Source organism: Salmo trutta, chromosome 10 (genome assembly GCF_901001165.1).
Source record: "Salmo trutta chromosome 10, fSalTru1.1, whole genome shotgun sequence".
Lineage (NCBI taxonomy): Eukaryota > Metazoa > Chordata > Actinopteri > Salmoniformes > Salmonidae > Salmo > Salmo trutta.
In genome coordinates, this window is record NC_042966.1 from 34,886,138 (window position 1) to 34,900,444 (window position 14,307).

The following is a 14,307-nucleotide window of genomic DNA, read 5'->3' on the forward strand; positions in this document are numbered from 1 at the left end:
GGTCATGCTTATTCAAGATGGTGAGGAAGGCACTTTTAAAGAATAACCAGGTATCCTCTACTAACGGAATGAGGTCAATATCCTTCCAGGATACCTGGGCCAGGTCGATTAGAAAGGCCTGCTCGCTGAAGTGTTTTAGGGAGCATTTGACAGTGATGAGGGGTGGTCGTGTGACTGCGGACCCATTACGGACGAAGGCAATGAGGCAGTGATCGCTGAGATCCTGGTTGAAGACAGCAGAGGTGTATTTAGAGGGCAGGCTGGTCAGGATGATATCTATGAGGGTGCCCGTGTTTACGGATTTAGGGTTGTACCTGGTAGGTTCCATGATAATTTGTGTGAGATTGAGGGCATCTAGCTTAGATTGTAGGATGGCCAGGGTGTTAAGCATATCCAAGTTTAGGTCACCTAACAGTACGAACTCTGAAGATAAATGGGAGGCGATTAATTCACATATGGTGTCCAGGGCACAGCTGGGGGCTGAGGGAGATCTATAACAAGCGACAACAGTGAGAGACATATTTCTGGAAAAGTGGATTTTTAAATGTAGAAGCTCGAACTGTTTGGGCAGTTTGAGCACAAAAATGGGATGTGTGGGCAAACGAGCAGCAGTATTTCCAGTGTTTGGATTTTTCATCACAGGTTATTTGGACAAATCTCGATTTCAAGATTTCACAAAATCACGATCAGATGTTAGCATCTTTTGAATTCCAGTAGGGGAGGGGACATTCGACCCATAGACTTGCCCGTAACTTTCAAAGACGGAGGGAATGTTTTGATACATGTTTTGGTTGTGAAATAAACATAGCTCCATGAACCGAAGCCTTTGTCCATACAGTATATCTCATATAATGTTTCTGTGTTTTACAGGGGCTCATATTCAGTTCCTCAACTTCTCCTCTGAAGACAACCATGATTTTTTAGAGGTGCGAAATGGGCCGCAGCACAGCAGCTCTCTGATTGGACAGTTTAGCGGAAGTCAGCTGCCGCCCAACCTGCTGAGTACAACACATGAGACCGTGATTCACTTCTACAGTGACCACTCTGAAAACAGGCAGGGATTCAAACTGACCTACCAAGGTGAGGTGTACTTCATTTTCATCCACCATGTCTAGCATGGTTTCCCCTCACCTAAAAGAGCTTGGTTTGTATTGGTTTCAATTTACCATTTTTTGGGCGCTAGGCTTGGATGTTGTTTTGGGCCGTTTGTGTCAAATCTGGGAAAGAATCTATGGCAATGTCTGAAGTGAAATCCTTATTGATACTGTTTTTATCTATCTTCTGTTGATATGCTCTAGCTTTCTTTTTAGGATGATTCAAGGTTAAATGCAAAATAGATGGAATGCCAGCTTCAAGGACTAAAGTACCTGTCAGTTAAATTATCTGAGAATCTGCCCTCTCAGGGTCATTGAGAGGTTACTCCGTTATGTGGCTTCTCCCGCCTGGACAAAGCATTCAGAATCAATGGAGAGCGGCATTTAGATGTTGAGTGCACTTTGATGTTATGGGGCTATTTTGCTTCCACTGGTCCTGGGGTTCTTGTTAAGGTCAATGGCAACTGTAGATGTTGAGTGCATGGCTTCCACTTTTCAAGAGATAACCCTGTGTGTCGTCTTCTTCCACATATAGGCCAGAGGGTTCATATCCTGGCTTTTCCTCTTCTCCTCTTACAAAAAACCCCCACCACATGTCATTTAACAATTGCTCGCTCATTGTACGCAAAAAGAAATGTGAACTTGATCGTCAATTTCCAGCACTGTCAAGCTTCAATAGATTTTTGGAGTAACGTTGCTGTAACGTTGCTGTATTTTTTAGGTTGAAATAGAAAAGTTTATTGGTTTCCTGGCGTCCATTCTTTGTTGTTGGCATTATGCTTGAAATAGACATGTCATCGTGACATTTCGTGCAAATGTGTCTGACAGGTGTCATGTGTGTTCCAGTACTGTCTCAAAAGGTTAAGTGGGATGGGTCACCTGTGGGCTGTGGACGAGAGTCCGCATAATTTGTTTGAACATTTCTTGTTGAAATATGTTTTATTTTGTTGTGATGTATGTGCATTCCTGTTATAAGAAATATGTATTTTTATTGCATAAGCTTGTCAAAAAACGTGACATTTTCTAGGTGTAACCCCACTTTCTTTCACTCTTGTGTTTTAGCATATGAATTGCAGAATTGCCAAGACCCTACTCCATTCCCTAACGGATATATTATTAATAATGACTACAATGCTGGCCAGTCAATAACTTTTGAGTGCTTTCCTGGATACGTTCTGATTGGACATCCTGTGCTCACATGCCAACATGGAATCAACAGAAAATGGAATCATCCCTTTCCCCATTGTGAGGGTGAGCATGGGTTAATATTATACATAACAGATATTTTACCAAAAGCATCAATGGCTTCTTTGCTTTATTTATCAAACTATTTTAGAATATATTTGTTAGGACGTTTTTATCAGCCCTATACTAGATGTTATTATTTAACCCTCGTAATACTGTTGTGAAGTTTGGTTCTGTTATACTGTATAAAAAAAGGCAGTGTTTCCCAAAACTGCCTCTCATATTACTGCCTTTGAAAACTGCTCCAGTTGAGACCCACACTACTGGGACATGTGCTAAATTTCTTCTGCATTGAGCAGTGTACGAGCTGGTAAAGGCTTACTCAATCAATACCTGCAAAGATTTCTCAGAGCTGTCCCTCATTCCACGACACCTTTCAGCGTCATGGTATTGTGTTTTGGAGGTGTATTTGGTAAATTGGGTTCTTGTTGAAGTAGTTGAAGTCATCACTGCATCCCTTTTGGGTTCAAAGTTGTGCAGGATTGACTAATCCTAGATACCAGGGAAAGAGACACTTACCATGATAGTATAACACAGTATGGGGTTCGCTCTGTTGTCAAAACTGCTCTCGTGATTGCTGCTCATAATATTTAATCTACAAGTAATACAGTGTACAGATATTTGAAATTAAGGTTCAATTGGTGAAGAAATGCTCTTAAGTTGTTAACAGACAAATAACACCAATCTACTTAACATCAATTCCTACTATATGCTCTATGTTTAGCAGACAGTTTTATCCGGAGCAACTTACAGTACTGAGTGGATACATTTAATACTTTTTTCCCCTGTTCTGGTCCCCCGTGGGATTCAAACACACAACCCTGGCATTGCAAGCACCACATTCTATCAACTGAGCCACATGGGACATACCCTCTGTGATGATACCGCTCCGTCTTGTCTTCTACTGCAGCTCCATGTGGCTACAATATGACAGCTCAGAATGGCACCATATTCTCACCCCAGTACCCAAATGAGTACCCTAACTCACAGGACTGTACCTGGCTTATCACCGTGCCACATGGACATGGAATTTACATCAACTTCACCCTGCTTCAGACAGAGCCTGTCACAGATTACATTGCTGTATGGTAAGGGATTAATGGTTTCTCACAAGCCCCATCAGTTTATAATTGGCTGATATGTCTTTTACTGTGAAGAACTACCATGTACTTCACAGCACAGGATGAGCAGGTTGATGTTTATTGGGATGAGTCTTGTCCTGGAGGCAGACCTGAGCGATTTCCGCTAGATGGGGCAGCTGCAAAGTCAAAATTGTCTGTATTGTAAAAATTCAAGAAAAATAGCTTTTTGCTCTTAATTTAAGGTTAGGGTTAACACTCAGTGTGGTTAAGGTTAGGGTCAAGGTTAGGTTTAGGTTTAAATATCTGATTTTATGACTTTGTGGTTGTGCCAGCAAGGGCACAGACGTCAGTTCAACGTCTAGTTTTGTTTTATATTTAGTTGAATTGTCAATGAACATGAATTCAACGTGCAAATCCAATTAGTTTTCCACATTGATTCATCATCGTCAAATTATTTTTTGGGGTTGAAATGACGTGGAAACAATGTTGATTCAGCCAGTTTTTGCCCAGTGGGCACTCTGCGGAGCTGCCTCCAGAACAAGATTCATGACGAAAAACGCTAACCTGCACAGGAAAACCCAGAGTTATACTGTAAATACAGCAAGACAGGAAACAAATCAACATAGTGCCTTTTTATTCCTTTTATTATTGAAGATGAACTTGAATGTCACAATATAATAAGTGCATGCCATGGTTTAATCTGCAGCACCCGAGAGTGGATTAAAACTATGTATTTCAATGGGTAAAATACACACTTTCTGCCACAATACAGCCCTCTGTGAGTTATATGGATTATTCATCTTCAGAAGCCATTAAAAGAGGCCAGTAGTCTGTAAAGTCATCATTTTTTGCTGTTTTCATTCAACACTGTCTGTAATGTAATGGTTTTTATATGAACGTCAGCACAAATCTTGCTATAGATTTGAGAGCAAATCAATTCAACCAAGCCACACTCAAATTCTGGACATTATTGCAATGTTTAATGTGTGTGTTATAAATGTAATGCACTTTCAATGTCTTCTGGCCTCTTCCAGGGATGGCCCTGAGCAGAGCTATCCACAGCTTGGGATTTTCAGTGGCAATACAGCGCTAGAGTCAGCCTACAGTTCTTTCAATCAGGTCCTTATCAAGTTTCACAGTGACTTCTCCACAAGTGGATTCTTTGTCCTCAATTTCCATGGTCAGTTTCTCTTCCAAATAAAAAAATGTTGTAGCTAAAATGCAATGCATACTGTTACTGCTAAAGCTTGCTGATTCCCTGTTTCGAAAATATTTCAGAAATAAAGTTATCTCACATTGTTTTTAATTTGTGACCGGGTGAACGTGGTCAATGTCCTCTAACAGATTGTATTTATATGTACAGTTGAAGTCGGAAGTTTACATACACTTAGGTTGGAGTCATTAAAACTCATTTTTCAACCACTCCACAAATTTCTTGTGAACAAACTATAGTTTTGGCAAGTCGGTTAGGACATTTACTTTGTGCATGACACAAGTCATTTTTCCAACAATTGTTTACAGACAGATTATTTCACTTATAATTCACTGCATCACAATTCCAGTTGGTCAGAAGTTTACCTACACTAAGTTGACTGTGCCTTTCAAAAGAAATCAGCCAAGACAAAAAAATTATAGACCTCCACAAGTCTGGTTCATCCTTGGGAGCAATTTCCAAATGCCTGAAGGTACCACGTTCATCTGTACAAACAATAGTACGCAAGTATAAACACCATGGGACCACACAGCCGTCATACCGCTCAGGAAGGAGACGCGTTCTGTCTCCTAGAGATGAATGTACTTTGGTGCGAAAAGTGCAAATCTATCCCAGAACAACAGCAAAGGACCTTGTGAAGATGCTGGAGGAAACGGGCACAAAAATATTTATATCCACAGTAAAACGAGTCCTATATCGACATAACCAGAAAGGTCGCTCAGCAAGGAAGAAGCCACTGCTCCAAAACCGCCATAAAAAAGCCAGCATACGGTTTGCAACTGCAAATGGGGACAAAGATCGTACTTTTTGGAGAAATGTCCTCTGGTCTGATGAAACAAAAATAGAACTGTTTGGCCATAATGACCATCGTTATGTTTGGAGGAAAAAGGAGGAGGCTTGCAAGCCGAAGAACACCATCCCAACCATGAAGCATGGGGGTGGCAGCATCATGTTGTGGTGGTGCTTTGCTGTAGGAGGGAATGGTGCACTTCACAAAATAGATGGCATCATGAGGCAGGAAAAGGATGTGGACATATTGAAGCAACATCTCAAGACATCAGTCAGGAAGTTAAAGCTTGGTCACAAATGGGTCTTCCAAATGGACAATGACCCCAAGCATACTTCCACAGTTGTGGCAAAATGGCTTAAGGACAACAAAGTCAAGGTATTGGAGTGGCCATCACAAAGCCCTGACCTCAATCCTACAGAAAGTTTGTGGGCAGGACTGAAAAAGCGTGTGTGAGCAAGGAGGCCTACAAACATGACTCAGTTACACCAGCTCTGTCAGGAGGAATGGGCCAAAACTCACCCAATTTATTGTGGGAAGCTTGTGGAAGGCTACACGAAACATTTCACCCAAGTTAACTATTTAAAGGCAATGCTACCGAATACTAATTGAGTGTATGTAAACTTCTGACCCACTGGGAATGTGATGAAAGAAATAAAAGTTGAAATAAATCATTCTCTCTACTATTATTCTGACATTTCACATTCTTAAAATAAAGTGGTGATCCTAACTGACCTAAGACAGGGAATTTTTACTAGGATTAAATGTCAGGAATTGTGAAAAACGGAGTTTCAATGTATTTGGCTAAGGTGTGTGTAAACTTCCGACTTCAACTGTATATGCCTATCCCTTTATTTTGTGTGATTTCTTAGTTTTTCTTAGTTTTTTTTAATGTTTGTATAATACATCAATAAAATCAATTTAGCCTCAAATAAATAATGAAACATGTTCAATATGGTTTAAATAATGTAAAAACGAAGTGTTGGAGAAGAAAGTAAAAGTGCAATATGTGCCATGTAAGAAAGCTAACGTTTAAGTGCCTTGCTCAGAACATATGAAAGCTGGTGGTTCTTTTTAACATGAGTCTTCAATATTCCCAGGTAAGAAGTTTTAGGTTGTAGTTATTATAGGAATTATAGGACTATTTCTTTCTATACGATTTGTATTTCAGATACCTTTGACTATTGGATGTTCTTATAGGCACTTTAGTATTGCCAGTGTAACAGTATAGCTTCCGTCCCTCTCCTCGCTCCTACCTGGGCTCGAACCAGGAACATATCGACAATAGCCACCCTCGAAGCAGCGTTACCCATACAGAGCAAGGGGAACAACTACTCCAATTCGAGGAGAAATTAACAGGCACCGCATCGATTATATGCAATGCAGGACACGTTAGATAAACTAGTAATATCATCAGCCATGTGTAGTTAACTAGTGATTATGTTAAGATTGATCGTTTTTTATAAGATAAGTTTAATGCTAGCTAGCAACTTACCTTGGCTTCTTGCTGCCCTCACGTAAAAGGTATTTAGCCTGCCATGCAGGCTCCTCGTGGAGTGCAATGTAAGGCAGGTGGTTAGAGCGTTGGACTAGTAACCGGAAGGTTGCAAAAACGAATCCCCCCTGAACAAGGCAGTTAACCCCCGTTCCTAGGCCGTCATTGAAAATAAGAATGTGTTCTTAATCTGACTTGCCTAGTTAAATAAAGGTGTAAAAAAAGAAAAAAACGGCAAATCGGTGGCCAAAAATACCGATTACCGATTGTTATGAAAACTTGAAATCGGCCCTAATTAATCGGCCAGTCCGATTAATCGGTCGACCTCTAATACGTATCCATAAGTATAGTTTTCTGTTGATTATGTGATTTTGGCAAATTACTTATTAATTCTTTCTCTCCTCCAGCCTATCGTCTAAAGAAATGCCCACCTCCCCCATCAGTGGAAGATGCTGAAATAGTATACGAAGATCAAGATTATGAAATAGGTAAGTTTGTACCAGAGAGATGGTCAACACTGGGTTATATAATTCAACACAGAGTTGCAGTGGGAAGTCAGACAGTGACCCGCTACATGATTCAGTTTAAACATGTTCCTATGTGACTTTGAATCAAAGTATACCATGCTGTAGTGTGAACCTTTATCTGGAATGATCTTGGACAACCATGTTAGGGGTATATAGCAGGCTGTTATGTAATATAGCTGTTGGTATTGTCTCGAGAGACATAAACTTAATATCCAATGTAGGTATCCATCAGATGTTGATGATGTCACATCTGCTATAAGACGTATGAAATAATTATTTTGTCCAGGAGACGTTGTGAAGTATCGCTGCTTCCCTGGATTTACCCTGGTAGGCAACAGTGAGCTTACCTGTAAACTTAACTCTCATCTCCAGTTTGAGAGTCCTCCGCCTACTTGTGAAGGTAAGAGAATGTTCTAACCTTTTCTGATTATTTTATTTATTATTCCATTTATAACAGGAGGTGAACTTTCAGCTCAGATACTTCCAGTTATCTGCTTTTACAAGCATATCAGTTTACCTGCCTGTTTTTTTTTAATCTGACGTTCTACCATTGTTTCTTTGTACCCTTCTGATGACTCTTTTATACGACACTATTACTAGACATTGTTCCAAGGTGTGCATCAGCCTGTTAAAAAACAAAGTGCAGCTAGAGTGTAGCTAGAGTCTCTGTGACTCTTTGAAATCGAAGCTCTGACTGAAAGTGAGTCACAGATTGAATGGCTTATGAATGGTGTACATATCATTTCTAATTATAGTGCCAATGTGATGACACAGATGGAAGGCAGCAGTATGGTTCCATTAGCACAGCACAAAGTACATTTTCTGTTGGAGATATGGAGATAAGCGCAGCAGAGTTTCCTTAAATGTTGTAATTCCGTAATGCAGCTATGGTCCATTCGGTTTGTTTTCATTATCATTTGCCCACAGGGTAGAAGAGAACAGGAAAATGGAAAATGCCTTCACATTATTTCTTGCCATAGATCACTAACCCTGGGCTCATTTGGATTTAGCAACCTGGAGAAGTTCAAGAGAAGTACAGTTGAGGTGATAAAGATGTGTACTGCAGCAGTAATTAACTATTTCTCATTTGTCTGCATGTGTGTGTTGTGCGTTTAGCCCAGTGTCCTGCAAATGAAGAACGCTCCTCCTCATCAGGAGTTATCCTTAGTCCAGGTTTCCCTAAAAACTACCCCAACTCTCAGACCTGCTCCTGGGCCATCAGGGTTCAACCTGCGTACACTATCTCCATCTTCGTGGAGATGTTTCAGAGTGAGAAGCAGTTCGACGAACTTGAAATCTTTGATGGTAATTTCCTCTTCCAACAGCCAAATAAGTCATATGAATGTTTTATTTTGTTTGTTCTAAAATGTTTATGCCATGTCAGAGATGATTTAATGTTCAAATACCTTACAACAAGCACTGTCATTTGTGAGTGTTACTTTTGCTCTGTTAGGACCATCTGGCCAGAGCCCTTTGCTGGTGGCCCTTAGTGGAAATCACTCCACACAGTTAAACTTTACAAGCAAGACCAACCACCTTTACCTGAGATGGTCCACTGATCATGCAACCAGCAAAAGAGGATTCAGAATCCGCTACACAGGTTTGTAGTGCATAACAATATGTTTCAGTTTGTGATAAGGCTTTAACACCCATGTGCTGTGGGGATGTCTATTTCTACTAATGCATCATCATTCGTATGTTTCATTACAGACATCAAATGAAACATTTGAATTACAGGGCATTCAAAAAGTGGGACAGCGCCATAGCCTTTTTTCTCTTGTATGGGTGTCAGAGAAGCTTAGACACCAGCCTCTGTCCTCTGAGGCAGTTGCTTTGGATCCAATGTAGGTCAAAGAGTGTGAGGCAGTCAGACTTCTACAAGTTAGCCCTCATTAGACTGTATACCTGCAGGGATCCTTTTGCAAGTCCTCCATAATAGAGGTCAAAGATCCGATAATGAATTTGGCTGAATAACCGCCATGTCCGGTGCCTCAAACCGACATTTCCACCAATGACCAAACATGATATATAGCTCACAAAGCCCGGTGGCAATGATTACCCTCCATTTCTTCTCTCTTCTTTTCTCTCCCTCTGCCTTTTCTGTTGCTTTTCTTCTCTCAATTCATTTTAGTCGATAATTTTGCCGTTCCAGCCCCTGTGCTGGTTATTATTCCAGTTTGTTTCCACATGTTTCCCCGTTTATTCAATTTGCCATCCCTTGTGCGAAAAAAAATGACCCGGTAAAGAAATGGTTACGTTGCATTGAGGCCTGACGTGTCAGAATGAGTGATGGTTTCTGAAGGCTTCAGAGTGGCTACCTCGGTGTTTTTAAATAATGCATGGATGTTGAACACAGACAGGGTAATACACCTCCGTTTGATCTTTACAAAACTGCTTTGGGAGTGAAGAAGTCTTTACCCAGCCAAAGGATTTTTCCCTTCGTCCATTGGTCTTTCATCAAAGTAAATAAGAATGATGCCTGGAGTTTTAACATGAGGTCTAATCACCCAGAACCTAGACTTAACCATTTAGTACTATTCATCTGGTGGATGGATTTAATCTAATGTTATACTAATATAATGTAATATAAAGTACTAATGTATATCTAGTGTATATCGTTAATCATTTAGAAGGAGGAATGGTATAGAAAACACTTAAATTGCTCCTTTCTTTTCAATTTAGCTCCTTATTGTAGCATTAACGACCCACCTGGAAATGGAGGGGTGCTTAACCGAACAAGAGAGATCCCAGGAAGCAATCTGCAGTACTATTGTTATGCTGGCTACCGACTAGTGGGGCCCAGAAATTCCACCTGCCGGTTACATCCGAATGGACTGTATCATTGGGATACCCCAGCTCCACTATGTCAAGGTAATGCAGAACGGCGAATGGCATTTACAGACTCGAGGGGGATTCACTTTAATCTTATGTCTGGTGAAAGTCTTGCAAATGTGATTGGGCTCCCTCTTGTCACAATGTTGACGTGTGTTTGTGGAATTGTGATTCATCGTCTATTTACTTTTCTCCTTGGTTTTCAACATAGCAGGCTACAATTCATGAATATTTCTTAATATCATAGAAAATATCTTAATGAATAGATTCTGAGAAGTCTTTTAACAAACTTTATTCAGAAATATATAATCATCGACAGTGATGTAACTGACCCTTTCTGCATTGTGTTCACTAGTGTGACAGCCCATTGCTGTAATGAGATGTATATTTGCATAAAGGAATAGAGGCTAAGATGGAGCTAATTACTTCTGTGGGTTTTATCTTTAATGCCTGTTTGCGATAGAGCATGCAAGACAATTATCTATTTAAAAGGTACAAAGGAAACTGTGTCCACTCATTTGTGGTAAACTACAGGTGGGTAACTAGTAAACAAAACAAGATAGCTGTTTGTTATCCTCACTAAACCTGATAGGAAATTATCATTTGATATGATGAGATCATCTGTTCCATTTGCACGGTATTCTAAACATGGTATTTGAACGGTAAGCGCGGGTTTAAGCAAGTGAATGCCACAATCTTCAACGGTAAATTTCTGGTTTCCATTGTACTCGAATAGTTGGTACATACTAACAGCATAGGTACATACTTTGCTTACTTCCTCTTTATCCCTCACATTTGAGACACAAGGCCACTATAGTCAGAACACTCCTGTGATGAGAAGTGGCCATAGTGTCTACTAATTATGTGCCATAATTTCTGTAAGTGCTGAGAGTAATCCATTCAGCTGTTCTTAAGGTCATGGAGAGGCAGTGGAGGATTCTGGCTTCTCTGTTTAATCAAATCAAATCAAATGGTATTAGTCACATGCGCTGAATACAACAGGTGTAGACCTTACAGTGAAATGCTTACTTATGAGCCCCTAACCAACAATGCAGTTTAACAAAAAATAAGAGTAAGAATAACAAATAAAAGTGACACATAGTTAAAGAGCAGCAGTAAAATAACAATAGCGAGACTATACACAGGGGGGTACCGGTACAAAGTCAATGTACGGGGGCACCGGTTAGTTGAGTTATAAAGTAACTATGCATAGATGATAACAAGGGGGGGGGGGCAATGCAAATAGCCTGGGTAGCCATTTTATTAGATGTTCTGGAGTCTTATATCTTGGGGGTAGAAGCTGTTCAGAAGCATCTTGGAACAAGACTTGGCACGCCAGTACTGCTTGTCGTGCGGTAGCAGACAGAATAGTCTATGACTAAGGTGGCTAGAGTCTTTGACAATTTTTAGAGCCATCCTCTGACACCGCATGGTGTAGAGGTCCTGGATGGCAGGAAGCTTGGCCCCAGTGATGTGCTGGGCTGTATGCACTACTTGGTGTGCTTGGACCATGTTAGTTTGTTGGTGATGTGGACACCAAGGAACTTGAAGCTCTCAACCTGCTCCACTAATCCATTTTAAACGTAAGGTTGTGATCAAATTCGACAAGAAAACAGCCTAATTGGTCCCACTGCTTTTACTGAAACTATGAAGACATCTACTAGCTTGAATTGTTATCAAAATATGTTGCTTTGTTGCTTTTGTAGATGTTTCTGTTGCTTTGGAAGATGAAATTCTAATTTGAATAAACAGTTGCAGGGTGAGAAATTATCGTTTGATGAGAGTATCATTTTTATATTTTCATCTTTCCATTGGCAGCTATATCTTGTGGAATCCCTCAGTCTCCTGCCAATGGTTCATTCCATGGTTTCCAGTACACAGTGGGAAGCAAAGTTAACTACCAGTGCAATGAAGGGTACAGGATGGAGACAAGTTTCTCCACGAGCGCCGTCTGTCTGGAGGAGGGGACATGGAGCAATGCTGCACACCCACCTCTTTGTTTACGTGAGAAAAATAACCCTTTGTTTCTATGCCAACGGTATGTTAAAATTGCCTGCCTCATTGAGCCACTGCAGTCAATGCATGTCTCATTAACATCCTCCTTAGAGAGTAATTTGGAGCAGGTAACGGGTGAGCAATAATGACTAGATTTTTGCGGTTAAGCACTCACACAAAATAAATGGTAGGATGCAACCCCACCTCCTCAGGCCTGCATAACCAGAAACACTCTCAGCAATCATATTTAAGTCATTTTGGGATATGACTGTTTAAATGACATGTTCATACTACAATGAGTGTGATTTATGTGAATATAATATATATATATATATATATATATATATATATATATATATATATATATATATATATATATATAACAAATATTTTAATGCTCATTATACTTTCTAATTTACTTTGGTATTTCTCAGTTTTATTTATAGAATGTAATACACTGTATATACTGTAGGACAAAGACCGATAATGTACACATCACAAGACTTTCAGAATATCAAATCACTAAAGTTGGAGAAGGTAAAGGAAATGGAGATTTTTTTTCTCTGTCATGTCTGGATTTTTGAGTGTGTTCAGAATGAAGGCCAGGGTCACGGTATTCCATTAACTCTGGCCTGTTCTCTCTCCCCCACAGCGATCCAGTGCCCTAACATTGAGAGCGTGCTCTCAGAACACATGGTGTGGCGGCTGATCTCGGGGTCACTGAATGAATTTGGAGCTCAGATAATGCTGAGCTGCACTCCTGGCTTCTACCTCGGAGGACAGAGGACAATCAAGTGCTTAGCTAATGGAACCTGGGCTGGAATTGAGGAGAGGTCTACCTGCAAGAGTAAGATGCATACTGTGCATGTACCACAATGTACCACATGTACCACAATGTACCACATGTACCACAATGTACCACATGTACCACAATGTACCACAATGTACCACATGTACCACAATGTACCACATGTACCACAATGTACCACATGTACCACAATGTACCACAATGTACCAAATGTACCACAATGTACCACATGTACCACAATGTACCACATGTACCACATGTACCACAATGCTGCAGTGCTTAGAGTTGTAGAAAATAACATTTAAGTCATTTAGCAGATGTTCTTATCCAGAGCAACTGACAGTAGTGAGTGCATACATTTTCAAAAATACTTTTGAATACTGGTCCCCAGTGGGAATTGAACCCACAGCCCTGGCTTTGCAAGTGCCATGCTCTATCAGCTGAGCTACACGGGAAAGATTATAATTTATGAGAATGGAGTGTAAAATACTTGACATTTTGAGTATGAATAGTACCTTTTTCTAATTACTGAGAGCAATTTCATTGTCTGACCGGGGCTGTAATTCAGACTGGCAGTTAATAAATCTGAAATCCTCCGTGCCTCTTTGTGGCACCCAGTGTATTTCTGGACCGTAACATGCATAATCCCCAGGATTTGGTGTAGTAGCTGGGAAGTCATAAGGCAGTATCAACTTGCTATTTGTTTTGATCACAGCTCTACCTATTTCCTCTACTTAGACATGTTGTGTAAACAACTGTAGTGGTGATGAAGTAATCATGGAAAATAGCCTCTGCCTAATTAGAGGTCAGAGGGAGAATGTAAATATTTTGATTAGCGCGGACTTAATATTTAATGTGTTTACATGCCATTGTGGACATGCAAAGGCACATTGGCCTTGGCTTTGATTGGGTGCATCCAGGAGTCCCTGGTGTGTTTTCTGATCATTCCCTGGGTACCTCCTTACGGGGAAGACATACATTATGCTCAGGGATGGAATCTAAGGATTTTGGGCACTGGCCAGCTGGGCTAATAGAATAGACCATTATTTTTACTAGCCTGGGTCCAAACTCTGTCATGCGAAACTTAAAAAGAAAACATTTTACTAGCTGGTGGGTTAGTTGGGAAAATGTTCTGATAGCCCGGTCAGAAAAGTACTAGCCTCGGGCTAGCAGGATAGCTTCATTTCCATCCTTGATATGCTGCATGAGTACTCATTTTCATCAATAGC

General features: G+C 40.4%; 1 protein-coding gene across 1 annotated transcript in view; it reads left to right on the top strand.

Moving 5' to 3' along the window:
• The window catches only part of LOC115200882 (CUB and sushi domain-containing protein 1), a 509,589-nt gene that overhangs the window by 463,711 nt on the left and 31,571 nt on the right, over window positions 1–14,307 (top strand). The window contains exons 41-51 of the mRNA XM_029763998.1: window positions 871–1,080; window positions 2,157–2,345; window positions 3,250–3,427; window positions 4,456–4,601; window positions 7,324–7,404; window positions 7,730–7,843; window positions 8,560–8,748; window positions 8,897–9,043; window positions 10,126–10,314; window positions 12,094–12,279; window positions 12,923–13,117. Of these exons, the coding sequence (XP_029619858.1) occupies window positions 871–1,080; window positions 2,157–2,345; window positions 3,250–3,427; window positions 4,456–4,601; window positions 7,324–7,404; window positions 7,730–7,843; window positions 8,560–8,748; window positions 8,897–9,043; window positions 10,126–10,314; window positions 12,094–12,279; window positions 12,923–13,117 (1,824 nt within the window). The remainder of the gene's footprint in view (window positions 1–870; window positions 1,081–2,156; window positions 2,346–3,249; window positions 3,428–4,455; window positions 4,602–7,323; window positions 7,405–7,729; window positions 7,844–8,559; window positions 8,749–8,896; window positions 9,044–10,125; window positions 10,315–12,093; window positions 12,280–12,922; window positions 13,118–14,307) is intronic.